General features: G+C 43.0%; 1 protein-coding gene across 1 annotated transcript; it reads left to right on the top strand.

The window, feature by feature from the left end:
• Nucleotides 1–10: 10 nt before the first annotated feature.
• slc16a2 (solute carrier family 16 member 2) lies at nucleotides 11–19,166 on the top strand. Its single transcript, XM_075481539.1, has 7 exons — nucleotides 11–1,117; nucleotides 10,655–10,799; nucleotides 12,589–13,081; nucleotides 14,370–14,513; nucleotides 16,578–16,806; nucleotides 18,422–18,688; nucleotides 18,806–19,166. The coding sequence occupies exons 1-6, from the start codon at nucleotides 637–639 to the stop codon at nucleotides 18,670–18,672; spliced, it is 1,743 nt and encodes a 580-aa protein (XP_075337654.1). The 5' UTR covers nucleotides 11–636; the 3' UTR covers nucleotides 18,673–18,688; nucleotides 18,806–19,166.
• The last annotated feature ends 5,486 nt before the right edge of the window (nucleotides 19,167–24,652 follow it).

Raw genomic sequence — 24,652 nt, 5'->3', positions numbered from 1 at the left:
GAGACACGAAATACCAAACCGTTCTGTGACTGTACCGAAGCTCCGCCATTGGTCCCAAACGTCCATTCGCCGGGGAGAGGAGGCGGGGGCGAGCTGCTCAATAAAGCCAAAGCAGTGTTGACAGTTGTAAGCCGACACAGTCCACGACTGAGACAAACACGGGCCTACGTATATCACATTAACGCCGTGTGAGAATGTCGGAGGAAAGAGGAGGGGCGCCAAATCGTTTCATTTAACACCGCCCGCGAGATGTTGCCGACCGCTTGCGGACTGCGTGACAGGACAACACGGCATCGACTCTGCCGAGGTGGAGCGGACTCACCGAACTGGGAGGCAGCGCGAATACATGAATATATGGTGTGAGTCTCTATAGGCAGTTCCTGGAAACGCACGGTCAGATTAAAAAGAAGAACAGGCCAATGAATACCTGGAAATACAGACTGATGGCCAGAATGACACATGTAGCTATTGCAGGTTGGGATTTATTCGTTTAAATTGACGCTCAGACTTCGGCTTCAAACAGCGTGTTTTACAGGCTTTGTGCCAGTAAAACACCGTCCGCCTTGAACGTTTTGACAGATAACCAATCAAATTGGTTATGCAAATCACCGCGCTTATGTCAGTGACCTATATCCCATGCATGTGCGCCTAAAACCCCTCAGTAACCTTTACTCCAAACCAGACAACATGGGGACCAACGGGTTAGACATTCAAGCAAAGCCGTCCAGCGAAGAGTCCCGGACGGAGCAGCCGGCTGCAGGTACTCAAATGGAGCCGAGAGATGCTTCCCAAGAGCCGGGGAGTTGCGAGGATGGTCCACTGGTGACCAGCGAGAGTAAAATCACCAAGGAAGACAGCGCTGCACAGCTGATCGAGGGAGGGTGCAAGCCACCCTCTTCCCCGAGTCCTGAAACCGAGGCTGGGGTTCAGGTGGAGATGCACGGCCCCGGAGCTGGATTCGTCCCACCCGAAGGAGGCTGGGGTTGGCTTGTTGTTTTTGCTGCAACCTGGTGCAACGGATCGATCTTCGGGATTCAAAACTCCTTCGGCATCCTGCACATGATGCTGGTGAAGGAGCACACGGACCCAGACGACCAAACGTCGCAGTTCAAAGTGGGTGAGTACCGACACCGAGACGGAGAAGCACACCAACAGGTGGAGAGTTCAGCACCGAGCCCGGGGTGCATGGGCTGCACTAATGTAAAGAATTGAAAAGTGGAAATTGGACTGGTTCACTTTAAAGCTGTCAAGTTTTATATATATTGTAATTTTAACGAGTAACAGGCACTTCATTAACCAGCAGTGCACTTGTTATCTGTCCATTACACCAGTGTTAGAGTCGCTCCATTTAGCAGCAAGAGTGAACCCAAGTCTTTCCTCTCAGGGCTTGAAAGTACAGTGAGCAAACTCCAAACTATCTAAAGTTAGATTTTTGAGTAGTCAGAGGTCTTTGCACTCTTTAAGTGCTTTTGAGAAAAAGAATGTTAAGTATTCTTTGGTTTGTTCTTGCACTTGTTTTCTTCCTTTTAGCTGAAGGACTGAGAGAGGAACTTGATATGTAGCAGAAACCCTATTCTGGATCCATAGATGGGATGTTACTCCCAGTATATATATATAACGCCTGTATAACAAAAGCCAAAAGATCGTGTGACTTTCTTTCAGGAATTTGATCTGTGTCACATCAAAACCTCTGTGGGCCACCGATTGAGGTTTACACGATCATAGTTGTGCCAGTGTTTTCTTGTATTCTTGTATTCTTGTATGCTTCACTTGCAAACGTCCACGTTAATTCTCTTCATTTAGTGACTTTGATGTAATGGCAGGATGGAAAGCAGGCTGGGAGGTCCATCTCAGCACAGAAGTAGCTGACGCTACGTTATAGGAATGTGAGAGTACAGTCTTGTTTTTTTGCACTAAGCTGTCTCCAAATAAAACCTCAAAGAAGGCTTCCTGTGTGTAGGGACAGCATATCAGTTGCTGAAAATCAGAACGTGAAAGAGGCAAAAATCCTCATTTTGAATAGAAAAGGAAAGAAGTTGTTCTCTCGTATTGATTTCCACCAGAGAACCATGTCTGTTTGATGCAGGGCTACACAGGGCCTGAAGATGAACCGTTTAGTCTTGTCCCTTGCATTAAGAGATTTCTCTGGATTTTCTGGCCCTTTGATGATATCGTATATGATAGAAGATGAAATCCCCAAATCCTGTGTAATTTTAACCGTTTCGGACTCATTCTGTCCGGGATGCTCATTCTTATAGCCAGTTAGTGGGCTAAATCATGGCAGCTCTTACCCCGGCTGATGAGCAAAAACATGAGGAAAAAACAATGAATGAAAAAACAAAGAAGTACACGTGAAGAGGATAGACAACAGATGTGATGGACTTTTATTTTATTTTATTTTATTTTAATTGTTCATTTCTCTCCACTACAAAGCAAATCTTTTATCAACTGTGATTTCAGTCCTTTCCAAGAGGCTCTGATGTCAGCATAGATTACGCACAATAATTGAGAGAGCGGCACCTGTTTTACATGGATTCAGCTCGGGGGCACACTGGAGAATTCCGACCTTACAGAACCTCTGGATTTAAAGGATGTAAACAATAAAAATGATGACAATGGAGGAGATTAGTATCAGGCTGACGGTACAGCAACAGCTGCCGAGTCGCAGATGGAATGCAAGGCCACCGACTCAAAGACATCGGATATCCGGTCACATTTGCCTTTCCGCTGCTTCGGCCGGTCACCTGCATAATGCGCCGAGCTTACTAACTTGTTAAACATGTAGACGAAGGAGTGCATATTGGAGCATCTTTTTTATATTTTTGTTCAGGGTCCTCCCTCCACTCTATGTGTTCCCTCTCCTTCTAAGATTTCTTCTAAGATTAAGGAAGCTGATATTGCAGTGTGCTGGTGAGTCGAGCAGCATCGAGAGTGGATATATTTCTCCAAATCTTGTAAAGTTCCACAATCACTGAGAAAGATTAAGGTCAGGATGTGGGAGGAGATTAAACGTCTCCCTGGAAAAGTGTGAATACGGAGAAAACTCACTGAAGCTTGTCATATTGTCTTTTTTTCATGTGAGAGTTGGTTCTTTAATGGCGTCTTAAACATTTCTTTCTGTATTATTTATAAAGGACATTTCAGTGACTGGAGGCATTACATTACATTCAGGTTTTGTGTTATTAATGGCTCTTATGCCAACTTCATGAAGAGATACAATATCAAGGTTGCTACTCTTCAAGAGTCATCGGAGGTATTCCTTATTTTATGCAAGCAATACAGGGCTGTCGCTATCAAGGTATTTCTGTTCGGTTTCAACTTTTTTGGACTTCAGCTCCTGAAGTTCCTTCTTTGTTTTTTTTCTTGGTAGCACTCACATGTAAAGGGATTAAGTCAACGGGCTTAGAACTGACCTTTTCCCTTTAGTAACAGACCAAAAACATTGGGACATAGTTCACAGCCGTAGCTGTAAATATAAAAAGTTCAATTGACACACGCAGGACATCTACAAAAACATGAAACTGGTTCATCACCTAAAAAAAAGAATATCATTCATAAGGCAACAAGTTGCGAGCACAAGGCTGGATATGGTTAAATCTTGAGATAAAGATTACCACTAGATCTTACTGAGACCATTTGTGCCAGATATTTATTAAACCTTCAGGGGTAAACAAGAGGGTTTGGAAAAATACCTCTGGTGTATCCCGATGGGGGGCATTTTGGACGATAAAATAATGAAACGTGGACGAGGTGAGTGGGTTACAAGTCACAGATGGTTTTGTTTTGCTCGGTGATTACAGGATGGAACTGTTTCATTCCTGGTGTGGCCACACATGCAAAGATTTTGAGACGTCAGTGTTTTGAAACGTAAAAACAAAAAAAACCATGCTGCTTTCATAATCAGCGGGGAGCGAGCCCCTTGTGAGGTGACTGAACACGGGCGCGCCGAACGGGAGGGGAGGAGGGGGGGGCTGTTCGAACTGCAGCTTCGCTGTGTAGGCTGCAACAGAAACTGGGAAAGTGTGTGAAGGGGCAGAAGAAAGAGACTTTGAGAGCGAGGGATTAATTTTTCATAGATGCCTGAAATGGTTTTCATCAATATGGCACAGATATGTCCTCCTCTTGCGATGACACAAGCAACGGAGGGCCATTGAAGCACAACATGCGTTTTTTGGGTGTGAATGTGGAGTAAACTGAGCAATATGAGCCTCATTCTGGCATGTTTTTAGATTTTCTTTTCTTTTGTTGGTTTTCCCTCCCTCTTGACAGCATTTATGCATTCAGCAAGTTTGTGTGCGCATTACAGAAAGTCTGGTCTTTTAAAAAAAAAACAACAATATCTTAAAAAACTAATTAATTATGCTGTTTGGAGTAGGGCACAGTCCAGTCAGAGTAGTTGACATACAGGTGAAAACCAGTTAGAGATTGGGATGCCTAATCACGTGTAAAGTCACTCCACTGTTGTTTTTTGTGTGGCCTTGCTTGTTATTTGGCTTGGCCTCTGTTTGCTCTAAGGTATGTATGTAATGTAATCTCCAAAGACCCAGTGAAATGATGTTACAGGAAGCAAATAGCACTCTGCTCGTTATCTGAGGAGAACCTCAAACATTGATTTTTTTTTTGTATTGAGACAGTTTGCAATCATTAGTGACGGTTCGCAAATTCTCGTCTGGTTGAAAACACTCTGTGCACATATTTCAGAACGTCACAGGCAGAAGATGCTGTTACTCTCAAACAGATGGCCATCGGAAGCATCATCCCTCATCCCAAACCATCAACCAAAACACACATTCAGGGATAGGTTAACAGGAGAGGGGGTGTGTCCCATGCGACACACTCATTGGTAAAGCACTTTCAACCCAGTTTGTATTATATCCAGGATTCAAACTGGTTTCGTTTCTGCCACAAGAACCAAGCATTCGTATATTGTTACGCACAGTGTCCAGCAGATTTGTGTTGTATTTCTGCTGCCCTAGATTTCTCCAGCATCTTCTGGGAAGCTGGAAATCTGAGGTTGACACGTCGGGATGCCCTGTGGCATTTTTGGCATTCCATAGGGCAGGGGAATAGGTTCATGTTGGATCGGATTCTCAAGAGGCTCCCCATGCTCATATTCATGCATGTATATTCAGATGCATTTCTTCTTGGCACTTTACCACGTTTCACGTTGGCAGAAATGGGCAGAAAGTGGTAGGAAAGCAATTGTTAAAAGACCAGGTTCCCTGAATGTGAGTTTATTTTAAAAACAATATGTGCATCTGTTTGTTTTGACATGGTTTTTCAAGTAGGTTCAGATAGAAACAGTTATTGAAAAACTAAAGCAAAGCCATCATCCTTTTCGCCAGCATTATTTATGATGTCAAAACAAGCATTTTGTATCCACTGACAGCTCGGAGTATTAGATTAGATTAAACTAGATCATACTTTATTCATCCCACAACAGGGAAATTTACTCGCCACAGCAGCAACACAGCAAGAAACGTAACAACAGACATGAACAAGAAATTTAAAAAAGAGAAATTTAAAAAAAAAAAAAAAAAAAGAGAGAAAAAAGCAAGTACTAGAAAGTAAAGTGACCTCGTATAAATAATATTGCACATTATGAAGTTGAAATGAGTAAAATATAAATAAATACGGATAAAGAGAAATCTCTATGTGAGTGGTGGATTGTCATGGAAGGCAACAACATGATCAGTGGGTGCATGTGTTGAAAAGTCTGACAGCAGCCGGGATGAAAGACCTGCGGAACCTCTCCTTCTTGCACCGTGGATGTAAAAGTCTGCTGCCGAAGGAGCTGTACAGGGATCCTTTATCTGCTGATCTGTAAACATCAACAGGAGCTGCGGCGTGTTCAGAGAGTAGCAACAAGTAAACAAGTTACGGAGCATTCTGAGATTTTTGCTGTCAAACCCTGTTTGTTGGCAGAGGCTGTTTGAAGATGCTCCTCTCGTGTGTGACATGTGGTCCCTCAAATATCTTGACTCGCACTTAAAAGCCTGCTCAAACTCTAATTCTATTTATGATAGTCAGTCAAGTAACTGATATTAGATCAAGTCCACACGTTCCCAACACTGCTTACTGTGGATCCATGCGCTGAACAACAGTGTCATGACAGTTGTATGACCTGCTGAGGACAGATGGGCTGAGAAGCTCAGTGAGGAAACAACCAAACCTCTGCTGATAGACATACCCTGCACTAGTCAAAGTTTATCTTCCAGTGCCACTTAGATGCAAACAAAATGCCATGTCAGTGACAGCTGCTAATGTTTGGTGAGAAAGAGTGGACCACCAGCCTGCTGCAGCTCTAAAGCTACCTCTTGTTATCGTCATTGGTATGTTGTTTACCGAAAAAGGGACAGTTAGACACCTTCCAATTTAGTTGGATTTCTACGACGAAACGGCATTGTTTTGTATCTGAGGTTTTCAGGGAAAAATAGCTTGTACGTCATGTAACGACGTATGTTCCAGCTGCACCACCTGCTAAGGGCATTTCATGTTGCCTTGAGGGAATTACCTTCCATATCAAGCCTGTGGTCTTGTGCCTCCTAGTTTCCGTTAATAGTGCAAAAATATGTATGGCTATTGTTTCTTTTACAGCGAAAACCTGAGACAGTTCCAAACAATCCGTTGCATTGTTTAGTTGAGGGAATGTTTCCTCCTGCGTCTGCATTGGCCATAAACAGTGCGTTTTTTTTTTGTTTTTTTTCAGTTTAAAGTATCCGATGTTGTTTTGGGCGCGCTGTGGTGGTATCTATCTGGATAAGGTTCTTTTGGCCCAACTTAAAGTATTAAAAGCAAAGCGAGCGGCAACACATCCTTTCTGGAGAAATGTCTTTTGTTTGTCTGGATAATCCACAGAGCGCACTTTGAACGGTTGGTTTTAAAACTACTCCATGCTTTACTTTTTAAAACAAGGGAACTACAGAGCTGGTCATCTGTTATGAATGCTGATATGCTCAGATTAAAAGGCAAAGAGCTGGCACTTTAACCTCATTATTTCGTTTCACACGCAGTGCCCAGCCTTGCTTTGTTGCTGATCTCAAACAAGCGTGGCACTCTTTGTGAACTTGATTATTGTGGCATTGTAATATTTAGGTTGTATATAAATGCGAGTCCCAACATCGAAGTTGTTTTGAGAGGGATCAGGGGACCTTATTGGCAAAAGTGACTCGATGTTCACACACTCACAGCAGCAGAAAAGTTGGTTTGTTTTTGCAGGATGTTTTGGAAGATACCGCAGTGTACATACACATTACATAGATCAAAGAAGACACATTTATCCATGTATGAAAAAAACCCTCCAAAATAATATTTGGTTTTGTTTGATCCTGAGGGTAAGCTCACAAGACAAAGAAGACAGAAATTCTCAGATATGCTGTTTGTAAGTTCAAAAGCTGGAACTGCCTAATCCAAAGTAAACTTTGGTAGATTTCTGTGTACATACCAGACCGTCTCTTTGAAAATCTGAGTTTCTTTGCCCTAAAACGATTGTTGCCCCACTGTACAGGTGGGCCTTATAGAGTCTCGCTGTCAGGTCAGAGGGAAGCTCACTCACCGTACCGCACACACACACACACACATACACATCCCTACGTTTTGCTTCACGTCTCATTTGCTGTGTGTTTTTTTTTTTTCTTTTGTACGAAAGTGTTTAGCCCTAATCCTCTCTAATGAGCAAACTGCACTTCCTCCATTCACAGAGCTCTGCTTGTGTCAGAGTGGGGTGGTGTTAGTGGGTTTGACAAGAACGGGGAGGAGATCGTGAAGCACTCTAACACGGGTCTGTGGCTTTGATCCTTTGATTGAACATTAGACTTTGTATATATGGTCTTTGGAACATTGGTTCAGTCAAGTTAATTGGGCAACACTGACGTTTATGGTTGTCTTGCATGCTGAAATTGACATCATAATGCCTGGAGCATAAGGTGCTGTAGTGGCGTATCGCCCAGCCATGAGCATACCAATAATTGCAACTTGTTGCGCACCGCACAAGGGGTGCGTGTGATAAAATACTGTGACCCATCACAACCCCGGAAGGTACAGTTATTGCAACGTTATAAAAACATCCAAAAACTAAAGTTAAATTTAAACTGTGTCGGTAGTTCTGCGAATGGACGACGTGCTTCAAGTGCGACTTCTTCTGCGATTCTTGTGATGGTGTCGTTTTCTCAATCGGGACACTGCCATGGCTCCAGCACACCTCAAGCACCGGAATAAACGGTTGCACATGATTCAGTGCATGGACACTGTCAGTCACGAGATCAGGTCGGTAATTTGTATTTGGATGTAAAGTTGAACTCTTGAACTCAATGCAAGTTAGCCTAAGAAAGCAAAGCAATGTACCTAGAATTAGATTAGGCAGGGAAAGATGTCACCCAATTCAAAGTGAGTGAGATCTGAGGCCATTGATGCCGAACTCTGTTTTTGGGATTCCTGCCTTGTGGTGCTGTGCAGAAGTTACAATTCGCTTGTTTTACAGCTCTGTGACAGATCCTGGGATTTCTAAAGATGAACTTTTGTGCTGCTGGTGGTAGATTCGCTGGTCTTATGTGAGAGCAACATTGAGAAGAAAGATCATTAGATTCTTTACAAAGTACCAGTGAGAGCCAGTGTAGCTGCAGAAGCACTATGATTCTAGGCGTCAGGGAACTGCATGCAAACTAAAACAAACCTAACTCTTGCTGTTAGGGTTGTTTAGGACTATAAACATAGTGTATATATTTCCTGTTTCTGATCGTTTGCTCTGTGTCTTTGAACACACATTTGTGGTTGACTATCATAATTGAAGCCGAAAAAGAGCCCCTAAGGAGAGTGGTTTTTAGTTGTCTTGATCAATAGTGCATTATGGTGCAATGCAAACCCAAAGTCTTTCATGTTCTGACATGAGGACAATTTCGGGAGAATAGGGAGTTCCCCTCTGTCATGTGAAGCATGAATTCCCCAGATAATTACATACTCTGACATGGCTTCGATTGTTGATGACAGTTTATAACCACTTTTGACTGTATATCTTCGATCATTTGAACCGCTGTCTTCTTTGAAAGACGCTCAGAACCATGTTTTTTTGCAGTCTGCCACATAGCTTATTTGGAAAATGCAGTCCCTTTTTTCTAAGGATCATTACCAAAACCATCCTGATGAATCTTAGCGATTCCATTGCTAGCATCTCTTGGGGGAATCAGAGACAAAGACGGAGACAGAAGTGGAGTGGTTGTAGCCATCTAAAACAACTCGAACCTTTATAAACGTGCTGCATTGTAGATTTGCATTGGTTAACTTCATCATGAGATGGGTATTGACACTGGCACTATATTTTTCAGCGAAATAATGTCACTGTTGACCAACCGCTGTACAAACAATCATTGACCTGTGGTCCCTCACTACGTGTGCAACGGACATTCTTCAGTTAAGAAAATATGGTGCCAAAGAAAACAACCTTTTGAGGCCAAAGTGAGGAAAAAAACAAAACTCCTTGACTGGGGCCCCAATCTAATACTGTAGATCTCACTAGAACATCCCCATCTTTCGTGCAATTTTTGTCAGTGAATCTTTATACCTCAAGAATTGACAACTGCATTAAGAGTCTGGTATGTTACGCTTTAGGCAAGCGACAGAAAGTCTTTGTCTCAAGCATCCAAAATATAGAGCCTGAGGGATCAAGAAGTGTTTCACTTTGGGTTTGTGTGTTTGTGTTTGTGTATGTGTGTCTGAGTTGCCAAATTAGCCCATCAACCTGTCTCCCGGGTCTCATTTCAATTCAGATGTTGGATATGAGTGTGACCCACAACCCAGACACGGTGGTAGACATCAAAGCTACCTTTGCTCCCTTGGAGACTGGACTCAGGCCTGTGTTTATTTGTCTCTGTTGGAGCATTTTGTCTCATTATGCTTGGACCCTGCCAGAATACTCCACTGCAGGCCATAATGATCCTCCAGTGCACTCTTTGATCTGCCTAATCACTGTGGGAAATTTTATAGATCAAACTGTCTGATCTGAAGACACAATACAGAGCAGAATAACATAAATTCAGCTCACATCAGTGGGTGAAGAGACACAAAGAGAGGTTTCCAAGGAACTAGCGTAGTGCATGCAACGACTTGTCGTTTTTCAAAGCTTCTGGAAATGGAAGATTTACACGACATTGAGATATTTATGTTTCAGTTGAGCAGTGCCTGCGAGGCAGCTGAAGCGCAAGATTCAGCACGAAGCGTTTGTTTCCTTTTGATTGTTGTCGTGTCAGATAAAAACAAAGATTTGCATGAAAAAATGTCAAATTTATGAAACTCACTTTTTCAAATGTTTTTAATTTCCATTCCAGCCTCAGATGAGGTATCGTACATGCTGGAGTTGCATGATTACGAATGCAGCTCTTTTGAGCAAAATGCTCCAGCTGCATTTTGTGTCTGAGAGGATTCATTCTCGAAGTGTTTTTGGCCTTTTGAGTCAAATAGGCCAAAACATTTCTACTGAATTTCCATGGTAGGCTGTAAAGGTTGAGTGTAGTATATTTCAGTTGACATCACATGACTGTATTTCATGTTGCAGGGTCTCTGGTCTTTGCTCTGTGTACTGTTTACTTTAAGCGATTGCCTCAACACATGCTCTTTCCACATGTTTCTCATGATGATTATCTCCTTTCTGCTCTCTCTCCAGCCTGGGTCGGGGCCCTGGCCATGGGCATGATCTTCTTCTGCTCTCCTGTAGTCAGCATGTTCACAGACCACTTCGGCTGTAGGAAGACGGCTGTGAGTGGGGCGGCACTGGCTTTTATAGGGCTCCTCAGTACATCGTTTGCAAAGTAAGACACATGATATCAGTGCAGTTAAAATTATTAGACATGTTTTGAACTGCTCTAATATCCAAAGCCTGACTCTAAATGAAGTAACCTACATGTATTAAAAAACTTTTCAGCAATACGTCAGAACTAAAACCTTAAGATGACAGGATACTTAAAAGAGTACAAGATCAAGCCTTCCATCCCTAACACTGTTGAATGTTGGGGGGGATCTAAAGGGATAACCAGAGAGATCATCTTTTTTAGTCCACATTTGCCGTGCAAATCTAATGCAAATCGACTGCTGGCAGTGAACTGTCAGCGACTGTGTGACGTGTCCAAGTAGAAGCTAATGTTGCTTTGAACTGCTAGCCGAAAGCATGGATGAGTGGCAGGCCGCAGAGATACGGTCAGCACACACTATAGTTTCACATCCTCCCATCTTCTTTCATTTCAGACTTGCCGAGTTGTTTTATCAGTAATCGTGCTGTTTCTACTGCAGCCACAAAAGACTTGATGCAGCTTTTTTTTTTTTTTTTTTTCCCTTGTCCTGTCCAGCATTATGGCAGCAGAATTGTAATCTGAATACCGTTTATGCTAAACACATTTCCTATGACAAGGGAAGCTTTATGAATGTAAAGCTCCCCTTGACGCCCATCAACTCCTCATTTTTATTTATTTATTTTTGTTACAATATTTAACATGATATGATAATAGTGCCGAACCGGACCGGGGTGCAGAGAGAGAGGGAAAGCGAAGAAGAGAAAAAAGAACAGAAACATGAAGAGACAAACATAAAAAACAATGAAAAATCCGACAACCAGCTGCTACACCTGTAAAAACAAAACTGAAGACGATTCACGGCTTTTGTGGGGAATCCAACCTTAGAAGCACCAGGAGCACCTGTAAGCAGACAAGCAGAGAACAAACACACAAAAAAAAAAAAAAAAAAAAAAACACAAGCAGCAGCAATTTCATATAATACACAGGTGACCTTTAACCACAGGACAGCACAACAACTGCTCAGTGAGCATAGTGAGCATGCTACTGGGCTAATGAATGTGTGTGTGTGTGTGTGTGTGTGTGTGTGTGCATGAACATGCAATACACATAGATGGTCCCACATAATAACCATGCTTAAATATCAGTGTATAGTGTCACAACCCCCCCCCAGCAATCAGAAGCAGGCCGAGAGGGCCCCCAGACCCAGGCCATCAACAGCCCTCAAGGAGCACAGAACCCGGGAAGCCCACCTTAATGCAGCTTTTTGTAAGCACGGAGCATATCTAAATAAGAATTATGCCCAGACTTGCATTATATGCATGGTGGCTGGGTATTGTATTCTGCTGCAGATCAGCTGTGACTGACCATTCTGCTGGTCTAATCCCAAAATCTAAACTATGGGATAGTAAAAACTTGTGGAAACCCCGGTGGAAAAAAAGGGAAGATTCAGCTTTGAATAACAGGAAATTCAATGCCACAAAGACAATTTCACTCAGTGAGGTCACAACTAAAGCAATTATTCTGCACTATAGGTGCCATGCTTTTGTTTGGTAGTTAAGCTAAGTGACTAAACAACTACGTTGACTGGCCTTTGGGTAAATGCCTCAGTTCAGTCCAAACTGTGTTTGTCTACTAGCCTTTTACTACGAATCTCATGAACTTCAATTATTTTGTACAATAATTGAAGCTACAACAAGGCAACCAGTCACTGGTAAATAATAATGTTCAGTTCCCATTCATCATCTTGTATTTCTTTCTCTTTATTTCCTGCCATCTTACTCATATGCTCTCTTTGTCTTTTGAATTGCAGCTCCTTGATCCTTCGCTACTTCACGTATGGCATATTGTTCGGCTGTGGCTCTTCCTTTGCCTTCCAGCCCACGTTGGTCATCCTCGGCCACTACTTCCGCCAGCGCCTGGGTCTGGCTAATGGTGTGGTGACGGCGGGGGCCAGCCTCTTCTCCATGGGCCTGCCGGTTTTTCTTGATAAAGTGGTGGGGCCTCTGGGCCTCAGCAGAACGTTCCAGATCCTCAGCCTCTTCATGCTGGTCCAGGCCTTGCTTGCTTTAACTTTCAAACCTTTGCTCCCTGCTGGGGGAGGCATGGGGCCGCCAGGAATGGGGCCTGGCCCCGCGGAATCCCAAACCCAGGCTACTGCTCAGGGTGGCAGCAAGTGGAGCAGGGCCATAGCCAGAGTTAAGAAATACTTCAACCTGCGTGTGTTTCACATCGTGACATACCGGGTGTGGGCGTTTGGAGTCGCTACAGCTGTGTTGGGCTACTTTGTGCCATATGTCCATTTGGTAAGAACTCCACGAACATTTTGAGTTGTGCGCTACATATATTTTCAACAAGTACGGTAGTGTTATTTTGCCTATAGCTGATAGTTTATAGCTGTTGATTAGAGATAATGAGTAGTAGCAAAGCTATGAGGGCTCAGCAGTCTTTCAGAATGAGTAGGTGGTGGTTGAACATCTGACTTGTCTGCCTCTGTGTTAAAACTGAATTTGTTAGAATAAAGTGTTGTGACTGTGTTTTTCTTAACTTTTCTCCTGCTACACACACGTTTGCTTGTTACATGTCTCCATTTGAGGAAAAAAGAGAAGGCTAAAGGAAGAAATTTATATTTCATTTGGTCCATGATGAAAAGAGTCTGTTTGCCTTCATTTCCTGGAATACTTCTCGACTTAAACCACATCAGTATAAAGCATGCCAGCTGCAGCCAAACCCCTGGCGTGCCCAAGTATTTGTGATGCTTTCACTTGTGTTGTTCAGTCTTGGCAGCAGATTGACAGCAAATCTGAAATAACACTTGATTTATGTTTCATTTAAAAAGGGATGACATTTCAATACGAGTTGACTTTGACAGTGTAGCTTGAAATGAGTTGCACTTACAAATCAAAGTTCAAATTTAAAAAAAAAAAAAAATCTGTAACTGACCTATGGCTGATGCCAGGAATTGAGAGAGCGAAGGATGAGGATGAAGTGTAAAGCTGCAGGACTTGGTGGTGAAGTTGATCTCCCTCCATCCAGATGTCGGATGTTCCAGCTCCGGCCTCCCTCTGTCAGGCCTGTTGTTTCAGGCCCGGGCCCAGATCTAAACACAGCCCCGGTCTTTGTATTGGATCCGTCACCTCAGGAAACCTCTCCTGTATGGCCTCTCTGTATTCCTAAACATGCCTATCCTATGGCCATTGATGAATGTAGAGCTCTTCAAAGCAGAGCAAATATTTCACAAGGACCAGGAGGTTCAGGAAAGACTTCAGAGGGCGGTTTCATGTTTTGGATTTGATTTGGGGGGTCATGGCTGAGGGGAGAGGGACTCTCTGACCTATATGCATCGGGTCTTCCTGTCCTGTTGTTCCAAAGGTCTGTTGAGGAGGACATTTTGTTATTGTACAGCTTTGATTTGGGGTCACTGATGAACAATTCCTCTATTCCACCGAAGAGTTCACTGACTTTTTTGGTATGGAGAAGGAAAAAATATATATGTTATTTAATCAGCTGGCCTTGTCACACATTCCCATTATTCAGCTTTGCAAAAAGTACAAAGCTGACACAATAATGGCTCTATCTTTTTGTGTATCTCAGATCAACTTTGCGAGGCAGCAGTTCAAAGGGACCGAAAAAGAATGGGTACTCCTCGTCTGCATCGGAGCTTCGTCTGGAGTGGGACGCCTCGCTTTCGGCAAGATCGGGGATCTCATCCCTGGTCTAGGGAAGATCTACATGCAGGTGACAGAATGACGTGCATGTAATATGTGGCCAACATGCTTTTTTTTTGTGTGTGTTTCCTAATGTTTTGCACGTCCCTGCAAAAGCTTGTGTTTTGAAATTAAAGGGTTGTATGTTGGCGTGGATCAGGAACAGTATGTTATGCATAGCCTCACTTTTAACTCTTTTTTTTTTTTTTTAAACATGTTTTTATTGATTTACTTGAACCAGTGTTTATTCAGTGTTATTTTGTCTCACTTAGGTAAATATGGGATGTTTTCATTTGTCATCGGACAGATTTATTTTCACTAATGGCTGCAGATATTTAGAATATAGAATAGAATAGAATATCTTTATTGTGATAAAACAATGTTATCAGGGACAACACAAGGCTAGAGAGAGTACAAATACTAGTTGGAGCTTCTGTTTTTTGCTCTTCTCTGCTGACTTCTCTCTGACTTCTGACTTCTCTTCTCTGAATTCTTGACGTTGCTGTAAGTAAAACATTCCTATATGTGTTGTGCCTCTTGAGCTCTCTGGACAGACGCTCCTACGCACCGCCTCCTTCGCGTTTCACGAAGTGGGAGCTCATCTCAAGCAGAAAATAACGCACTGTCAAGTACATGTGTGAGCAATAACCTTTGAGAAAAAGTCCGGAGATGTTTAGGCACATTCTCCTAAACATCTCCTGTGTTTATGTGTGAAAACGGCTTTACTGTTCCAGGATGACAAGCAGCTTTACTGCTTCCTGGCGGGTTACTGGCAGGGATGGTTCAATTCTGAGAAAACAGGAGGGGGGGGGGGGCCCACAGGTAATTCCAAACGGAGTTTGTTATTTCTCCCAGGTGTATACATACAAATACACAGATGATACCCTGGCTGTGTTGGCCAGAATCAGCACGCTCACTTTTTTTGGCCTGACACCATAACTTCTTTTGTTCGAGCAATAACTTGTGCCAGAAATAATAGCAATAAACAGAAGAACAAGAACCTTAGATGTTCTGTTCTGATATTTAAATTGAAATATAAGAATGTAAAAATGTCTTGATGAAATAAACACTGAAAGAACTAGTTTTAGCATTGATTTATTTGTTATTGCCATTTTAGCTACTTTGCCGTTGCTTTGCTTGTGTGTGTGAGTGTGTGTTTGGGTGGGGGGGCTTCCTGAACCCGTCCTGCTCTCTGTGTCATTGAACGTCACTTACAAAGAGCAAATAGGCAAACTTGACCTGAAATTATACCAACACATGCCAGCATTGGTCTTTTTTACATTTGGCTTAATTTCTTTGCCCGAGTCTTTCACTTGAAGGGAGTTTAGCATCATTTTTGGGCAAAATGGCGCCAATGTTCTTATTCAGACACTTATGTAAACACAACAGGTAATACTGAGATCAGCAAAAATGTTGGGGCTTAGTGAAGGGCTTATTCTTTTATTGTATGATGAGTATACAACATGATTATAGTGACAGGTTTGCTGTGTACTTACCGTACATACTGTGTATGTAGCTCAGCAGAGGGGTGCAGAGTCCCAGACTGATTCAGGTATGAGAAACTGTGAAACTAGGTGACTACTCAAACTAGAGTGTGATGTTAACTCTTTCAAATATGTGACTTTAAATCTTCCTTAGAGGCATTTGCCATTAAGATTGTAACAAAAAACAAAGTTTTGCAATGAAAAAGAAAATATTTGCTTTGTACAAAAGACTGCGGTTATAAAAGAGTCTTTTACAGATGAAAAGTCCTACAGCTGAACACTCGTAAGAATTGTTTTCTTTGTACAGTGTTGTGACCGTGAAGGGTTTTAAAGTTACAGCTTTTAGCTCATTGCGAAGACCCACCCCGCCCCTTCAAAGTCCATAGTGTCACGGATTTAGAGCTTTGTTCAATTCAGTGGTATTAGGTGATTGTAGAGATTTGAGCGAACAAGTGCTCAAAGCGCTGACAAAAACACTGCACAGCCTTCAAATTACATGGTGAGATTTAGATGTAGAAAAATTCCACAGCTTTGCATTATTTTATGTAAGTCATGCTTTTGAGCCCTGATGCTGATTAAGCTTGTTATAAGAGTTTTGCTGTATGTTCCAGGTCGTGTCCTTCGTGGCTCTGGGCCTGATGTCCATGATGATTCCCCAGTGCTCGGTGTTTGAGGGGCTTGTGGTCGTGTGTGTGTTCCTGGGACTCTGTGACGGATGCTTCCTTACCATGATGGCTCCCATAGCTTTTGAGCTGGTTGGGCCCATGCAGGCCTCGCAGGCCATAGGTTACCTTCTCGGTCTCATGTCTCTCCCGATGACAGCAGGTCCACCCATCGCTGGTGAGAGGCGCACTCTTTTTATTCTTAGCGCACTCCTGATTTATAACGTTTAGTACGGAGTCAGCTCGCTGTAATATGACTCCTTCCACCAAATTCAGGATGTTGGCTGTGGACATGGGTAGAAAATATAAGGGGAGTAAAAGGAGAGTACGCCAAATGGACAGCGGGCTGGATTTTACAGTGGATTGTATTCAGAGACGTTTGGGCTTCTGGCCAACTGCAGGCTGTTTCAAAGAATTTGTGTTTAGAGAAAAAAAAGTCACATAAAGGGTGACATCTAAGCACTGAACTCATTTTAAGTCTACTGCTATTCTCCTCATCTCTCTAAAAACAGAAGTGCACAAAGAGAGAGCAATCAGAGAGCAGTCATTTAATGACTAAGACATCATTTTGCTCTCTCTTGCAAGCCTATTTTTGCTTTCACGCACACACTTTTTTTTATGCACACTGATAACATGCAGCAGTTAAATTGCATTATTTAATTGAAATGCAAATGAGTGCAGCTACTTCTGTCCCGTTGCTACAGTGACAGTGAGCCTGTGCAAAAATTTTTGTAAAAAGAAACAAAATGGTGCAGACAGACTATAGCCCCTTTCACACTGCGACCCGCTACCTTAGCGGGTCCAAATTGCACCTTCGACCCGCGTCGAGCAATGTGAACGCTTGGCGTGTTGGTGACCCGTGTCGCCTGAAGCTGAGTTCCGGGGGCGTTGCCTAGTGGCAGAGCGTCACACGAAACACATAAAATGCTGGGCGTGTACAATGACGTAGGCACAAGCCATGCGTCGGAGGTAGGGTTAAATACACCTTGAGGACTCGTTTTTGCAATTGTATATGCAGTTCATGGAGATGTTATTTTACGGGGTGTGGATGGTTACAACGTGGGATGCCGCCGAAGAACATATGCGGAGAATACGAGAGCACTATAGTCCCCGAAATGTGGCGGTAAACAACGTCCTCTGCTCGGAGGCTGAGGAGCTCGCGGACCTCCTTGTCTCCCCAGTTGGCCATCTTCAAAAATGCCTCGAACTTGATGTAGGCTAAAACAGAGTAAAACTTGTCCTCACCTGTCACTGTTGTTCTGAATCAGCTGTCCATTCTGTCTTTTAAACTCCTCACGTCACGCCACGCCCACGTCCGACCCGCATCGATTGCGTTCACACCAAACTCGGCTCGGCAAAAAGACTAGGGTCCGACGCGGGTCGAAAGGTGAGTCGAGTTGACGCGGCAGCCCGGGTCGGCAGTGTGAACACAACAGCGGACACGCTAAATTCGCGGATTAAACGCGGGTTATTCGGCAGTGTGAAAGGGGCTTATAACTGCAGCAACACACCATATAGCACAAGATGCAGCACTTAGGTGCTTAAATCCTAGAGTGTGATCACCAGTGTTTGCTCACTTACAGTCCTCTTTGTCACAGCCTTTATTGGTGTTTGAAAGTGTGAAACTCGCCATCTGTCATCCATTAAAATAAAATTAATAAAAATTAAAAATTTATGGAGATGAGTGGTGATGCCAGACATTAATTATTCCATTCATGTAGAAAATGTGTGATGTCGAATTCTTGATATAAGACAGAATAACAAAAATGTTTCCCCTTGGCTCCACTCTACAGGTCTCCTCCACGGATACTTTGGCAACTACACGGTGGCGTTCTCCCTGGCTGGGGTGCCTCCTATGGTGGGGGGTGTGGTGCTGTTCTTTGTGCCCCTGATACACCGCAGGCACCAGCGAGGCCAGGCATTACCAGAAGAGACGTGCACGACTGCTCACATGTTGCCCACCACCCCACCAGCTGGGGAACCCAAGAGCTGCTCCAATGGAGACATCCTGCCTGGCTACACTGACGTAGAGACACACATCTGAGTCGCATCTTACAAAGGTTTCAAACATGTACAAATGTCCAGTTGTTCTTGTGTTCTTCTGTAAAAGCTTGAAGTTCATTACACGCAGATGTTGCCGTTTCATTTGTTATTTTTTCCTTTGTCTATTTTGACAGGGATTCCGCCCACCAGCACTTTCTCATCCTTAGATCGCCTGCGTCCCAAACAGAAGTCCCAGCTGTGGACTTCCTGTTGGCTTACCTTTAACCCCCTCACCCTCCCGGATCCCTGCTGGCTGTTTGCTTGTTTTCATGCAAAGTGAAGGTGAGACAGGCGCTCTGGCTAAAAGCCACACGGAGAACAAAATGGGGGCACATCAGCGTTGGATGATGGAGGAGGATAAGCACAACATAGTCTCAACCAGAATCATTTCGACGATCAGGACTCTGCGGTAACGCGTACCTCCAAGCAGAGAGAAATAAAGACTCCTTGACAATCTCTATTTTCACAGCATTTATCTTACTACTAAAGCTTCAAATCTGTCAAAAAAAAAAAGATACTGTTTTGTTTTTAGTTTTAAACACATTGTTAAAATGATGATAAAGTGTGAGCTATTGAAGGGATACATTTGACATTTCTATGTACTTGTAGTACCTTGGTTTTTAACACAATGCATTTGATGTAGTTTGTGTTGTTGAAACACCGTCTTATCTTGATTGATGTGCGGTTTGTTGCACTCAACTTTGTTCTGTTGCCCATGCTTTCTCCTGAGACAGCTACAAGAGACACAAGGTATCTTTTGTAAATGTCACAGGAGGTAACGGGCTAGTCCTCTGATAGATGAGCCACCAGACACAATCACCTCAGCTCAGCTGCACACAAGTTTTAGACCCTAGTTGCGAGTGAGGCCAGGGTCAAAAACCTCAGCAGAATAACTTTGATCTCCTTGCCAGTCTGCCTGCGTGGGAGACAGATGTGCGATTGTGGCAGCTGTTGATTCCACAGATATGCAATGAAGCCTGGTGTGTTAGTTCTTTTCAATTCTCTCCTCTCAGTTTAGGTCAGTGACTTTGCAGTGCACAGCAGGTTAAAGTTATGGAGTCAAAGTTAAAAAAGGTGAGCACCTGCCTTCTGAAGAGTTGATGTAAGAACATCTTGTGAATCTATTGTGAGCCTTATATCTTTGTTTCGTCACCAATCACAGCGGAACTCTATGGTTTCCATTAGCCTTTTAAAGCAGAGTGCTATAAAAGCCCACATTTACTATGTTACACTTTGAATATAGTTGGAAGGAGTTTTGTACTGTGAGAACACTAGAGTTGTTTTGAGTGGAAAGAGTTGGAATCATGCAGTTGTCACAGAAGCTTGATGGCTGACAAAAGGCATTTCTTTTGTAAGTTTAAACTTTTCCTGTGTTTTAACGTTTGTGTGTGTGTTGTGTGTGGGACACCTTAGCATCTGCATTTTGATGCCAGAGGCACTTGTACCGATCATCCACAACATAAAAACCACTGACAGCTCCATTGCATCGATTCATTTGTTACAGTCGGACCTGAGACATGATATATCGTGCAACAACCCAGCAGAGTCGGTTCATAAAGCTGATGTGTTTGCAGCAGGAAGAATGAGCATGTGTAGGCTTCTCAGCAGCTTTGTCTTCGAGATGGTTACACAACAGGGCCGCCAAAACAGGGAGGTTCCTGGTATGCAGTGGTTGGTGTGTAGTACAAGCGGCTGAAGGAAGGAAGACTGGTGAAAGCTGACAGGGCCATGAGTACCCAAGGCTTTAGGAGAATTTAGGGCTGTGCTTCAGTCCCACAGGGGACCTCCTATTTCACATTTTGCTGTAAATCTTTATGCAAGCTATGATGCAAAGATGTAGAAGCACACAGTGCTTTTTTGGCTTGCTGCATATTTGGCCATTTAGCTGCAGAACAGTTCCATGGTGACTTGTGAGCACCAGAGCTGAATCACGGAGCAGGTCTCTTGACCTGATGAATTTTTTTATACTTCATTTGGTTGGCTGGTTTTGTCTTGTTGTTGTTTTTTAGGGGAAGTGATGGAAGAAGTCAGGCCAGCGAAAGGTAGTGCGATTCTCTGGGCAAAGTTCTGCTGCAAAACCTTTGTGGCACACAAAAGGACGCCAAGTTGACACGAACCACCTTGTTTAACACTGCTGCAGACCGCATACACCGCTCGGAGGTGTAATTGTCCTGGAACACTCTGAGGCTGGTGCTCAGGTCTTGGAGCCGGATGCTGCACGTCACCTGGCTTCACAGGTGATGCGTGTGGTTTTAATGTTGTGGCTTATTACTGTGTGCACCCAGTTGATTAGAGGGAACGACTGTTATTAAAGCTGCCAGAATGGCCCAAACCCTCATCTGGCCATCTCTCACATAATCCAGAGAGTCTGCTGCTTGAGTTGAGACTCACCTGAGGGCACCACTCAGTGTTTGGGCAGAAATGAAACAAAACATTGCAGCGCGGTTGAGATTCTTTGCCTCATTGGGGCCGTTTGCAGTTACTTTTCATCAACACATGGACTACTTACCTCTGCACCTTTAGAAGTTCTCCTGAACAATGGCATTTAGTAAACACATCTGAAGCAGACCTGAAATACTGAATGAGTTACAAGACTACGTGGAGATACATGTAACTGAATAGCAAAAGATTAACAGGGAAAAGGGAACGCCCTGGTGTTCAGCTGGTGTTCCTTTCCTCTCCTCTTTGCTTTTACTCTTTTACTATTATTCAGTCTGCTCTTGTGTCACAATACATCAGATTCTGAAAGCTACACAAACCTCATTGCTGAGTGTAGTTTTTTGGGGGGACATTCCTATAAGGCTCACAGTTGTGAATGAGAAACATACACCTATACCTCGGTAATAATAATAAAAAAAATCCTCAGCAATCCAATTAAACCCGTTGACATTCTCCATTACTTTATTCTACATACCGCAGATATGCCAAATGCCTGTTGTCAATCAGACTTGCTTCCTCCAAAACCTCCTTTTTGTGTCTATTTAGGTACCATAAAACTGGGGAAACTTCCATACATCCAAACAGTTGGTGCATCATCCGTTTTACTCTTCTTCCTTACTTTGCCTTTGTTTCCACTTTATTCCCGCTTTACCTCCTCCTACACACTGACTGCCATTACTGCAGCCTGCCTTTATATATGTAAATTGTATAAACTCGTGTATAACTGAAGGAAAGTATTTAGTCATATGTCTAATATCTTCAACTAAAGCCAGAAGAGACACGAGACTATAGACAATCGAAAGCAAAAACATAGGTCTCTAGTTTGACTGAGGTTTTGAGAGATTTGACTGGCAGTGCAACAGTTGATAGGTTTCGCAGCTGCTGCTTTCAGATGAGAAAAACGTGGCGAAAATTTGCAAGTGTAGGCTGCCTGTGTTGTCCATGTTCCAGCCATATAAGCTAACAGTTTGATACTGCTCATCACTGAGTGGAAGTCAAAGCCTGTTTAAATGAAGAAGCATCCTTCTGCCCTGCTGTAAGATTTGTAACAGCTTTTATGATTTTTCAAAGGTTGCAGGAGATGCTTTCTATAAACCTGCAGATCAGCATGGAAATTGCATCAGTGACCTTAATGAGCCTTAATTGCTGGTTTCCAACTATGCTAACAGCATCCACCCATGTGTAAATAACACATTTTTATACAAATAATGAAATTAGGGGGCAACGTTTGTTAAGTAGCTTCACATCCTGCTCTTGAACAGCGATTTGAAATTCTGTTACTGCTGCCATGAAAAGTTGCACTAGTTGACTGCAATCAAACGAGGGGCCTATGTCGTGAAAGTCTCACAAATCTGGCAAATTATGGAGTTGGTGGAAAAACTACCCCAGAGGGCCTAACCCTCTGGCAGCCATGTTAGAGGATCTCTGTGGTTGGGTAACACCAGCCGCGGGAGCCCGCTTGCACAAAATGTCTTCGTCTTACCAACATTAAACAGAGTTGTATAGATTTTGGGAGTTGTTGACCGTGAATATTTATGCTTTTTGACACTCTTTTTTTAAGGCATTCTCATCTTTTTAAGTCGGCATCTCACGTCACTGTCGTTGTTTTCCATCACAAACTCTTGAAAAGGAGTAAAGGCAGAAGATGTGAGTCACAGCAGTGGCATCGGTTTGGAAACAAACCTGCCTATTGTTAACACTCATTGTCGCAGGCAACCCGAACGGTCCGCCGGACCCGAGTTTGCTTCTAGATTTGAGGATAAAATGCACTGCCTGCGCATCGAAAATTTCACATCTCAATGACTTATTCTTCTTCTTTTTCATGCCTCAGTATTGACTTTACTGTCGCCCAAGTTTTGGTCAGAACCACCTCGGTGCTCCTTTTTATGAACTACTGTAGATGTAAGCTGAAAGAAAAAAAAAAAACGGACATGTATCGATATAACTAGCAATGGTAGTTAATAACCATGAATTATTTTCATGTTATCTTTTTATTTGTAGGTGTTATTAGCAATACTACTATCAAGAGAATTGTTGCATTGGATTATCTTGTGGAATTTGTGATAATCTATAAAGGTGAGGGAGCTGACTGGATGAAGAATGATTGAGTGCATGTGGACGGTTGTTTGGTGTCTGCTGAACCAGTGGTTGGGCTTGCCAAAGTCTTTTCATATATGCAGCATCACTGGTCTTGTGGTCCCCTTCCTGTGAAACCTTTGCTTACTGAAGTCTGATCACGTCAGACTCGTGATGATAAACGTGTGCTTGGACTTTGCATTTTGTCCCCTGCAAACACAAAGCTGTCGTCGGCAGTGGTTTAGGAACAGCTAAACCTACAGTACAGTCCGTTCTATTTAGCCTAAATGGGCTACTAACACTACCACTTGCTTTACCTAATATTATTGACGACTTTTTATAACTGCAGGGTTTTTGAGCTGTTACCTGTCTTCTGGCTGTTTCCCTGTTGAAAACTATGTATTTCTCTGCTATAGGGGGACAGCTTCACACGACACGACAAAAGAACGGGCTCAAATCTCGGTTATTCTAGTATTTTGGAACCCACGGAAAGCAGATCAGGCGGACAAAAAAGTGTTTAAAACGTGCGTATTAAAAAGAGAAAAGTTATTCTTTTTAATCAGCCAGAAGACAGAACTTGACCTCTTGAGTCTCATCTCATTAGAGTCTCCCCTGTTAGCAAAGCCCACTGGCTTGAAGTCAGGCCAAACTGTTGCAATGCCAACCCTTGTTATTGTGCAGCGTGCCATTCCTGTGCTCCTCTGACCTCGGCCTGCTTACTGTTTAACTGGTGTGCTTTACCTAAATCTGAAACCACACAAACAACATGTGAAACACGATAGCTCGTTAGAAAGCTGAGCCATGATTTGCCACAAAACCACCTCGTCGACTGCAAGACTTCCAGCAGGATTACACTGCTGTGCTGTTGCCAGTAAAAGTTTCTCATTTTTGTAAAGGAGCTTTCTATTGCACTTGCTCACACCTTAAATGGACCTTTCTGTGCTCCACGTGTTTTCTGGAAACCGTTTTAAGTATGTTTTCTTTGTCTTAATTGTAGTTGTTTAATGTGTCCTTTGATCTTGTTCTCACTTGTGGTCCTGTAACAATGTTCAGCCCAGTTCTTCCGACAGCCTTACATGGTGAAATATGCATAATACTCTCGTGCAGAACTCTGCTAAGCTCTCCTAGTCTAGGCTCTTGTAGGTTGCTGCAATTAAACCCTTATTGCCTCTCCGCACTTATCAAAGCTGCAAGCTTCTGTCCCACACGAGCTCTACCTTTTTATTAGGTATAAATGCATATTTTAGTTTCACTCAATTTACAAGTTGATCTAACACGGCCAGTGACATCACAGGATATGAAATGAAGTCATGCTGCTAGAAAAAAAATGTATGTAATTGTTTGTGTTTCTGTTGTAATTTTGAATCTGTTTCAAAAGAATAACATTTTTTTTTTTATCATTAAACCACCAATAAAGATGTAAAATGACAAACCGCTCCATCATTGCCAGCCACTCTTTCTATCAC

The sequence above is a fragment of the Odontesthes bonariensis genome, chromosome 13, assembly GCF_027942865.1.
Source record: "Odontesthes bonariensis isolate fOdoBon6 chromosome 13, fOdoBon6.hap1, whole genome shotgun sequence".
NCBI lineage: Eukaryota > Metazoa > Chordata > Actinopteri > Atheriniformes > Atherinopsidae > Odontesthes > Odontesthes bonariensis.
Note: the sequence above shows the minus strand (reverse complement) of the source record. Positions and strands in the feature narration are given on the sequence as shown.

Bases quoted from the DNA above. Each gene is read 5' to 3' on its own strand.
- slc16a2 (XM_075481539.1), top strand. From the start codon at position 637: ATGCATGTGCGCCTAAAACCCCTCAGTAACCTTTACTCCAAACCAGAC. The intron at 10,800-12,588 runs GTAAGACACATG...TTTGAATTGCAG, and splicing joins CTCAGTACATCGTTTGCAAA to CTCCTTGATCCTTCGCTACT. The intron at 16,807-18,421 runs GTGAGAGGCGCA...TCCACTCTACAG, and splicing joins AGCAGGTCCACCCATCGCTG to GTCTCCTCCACGGATACTTT.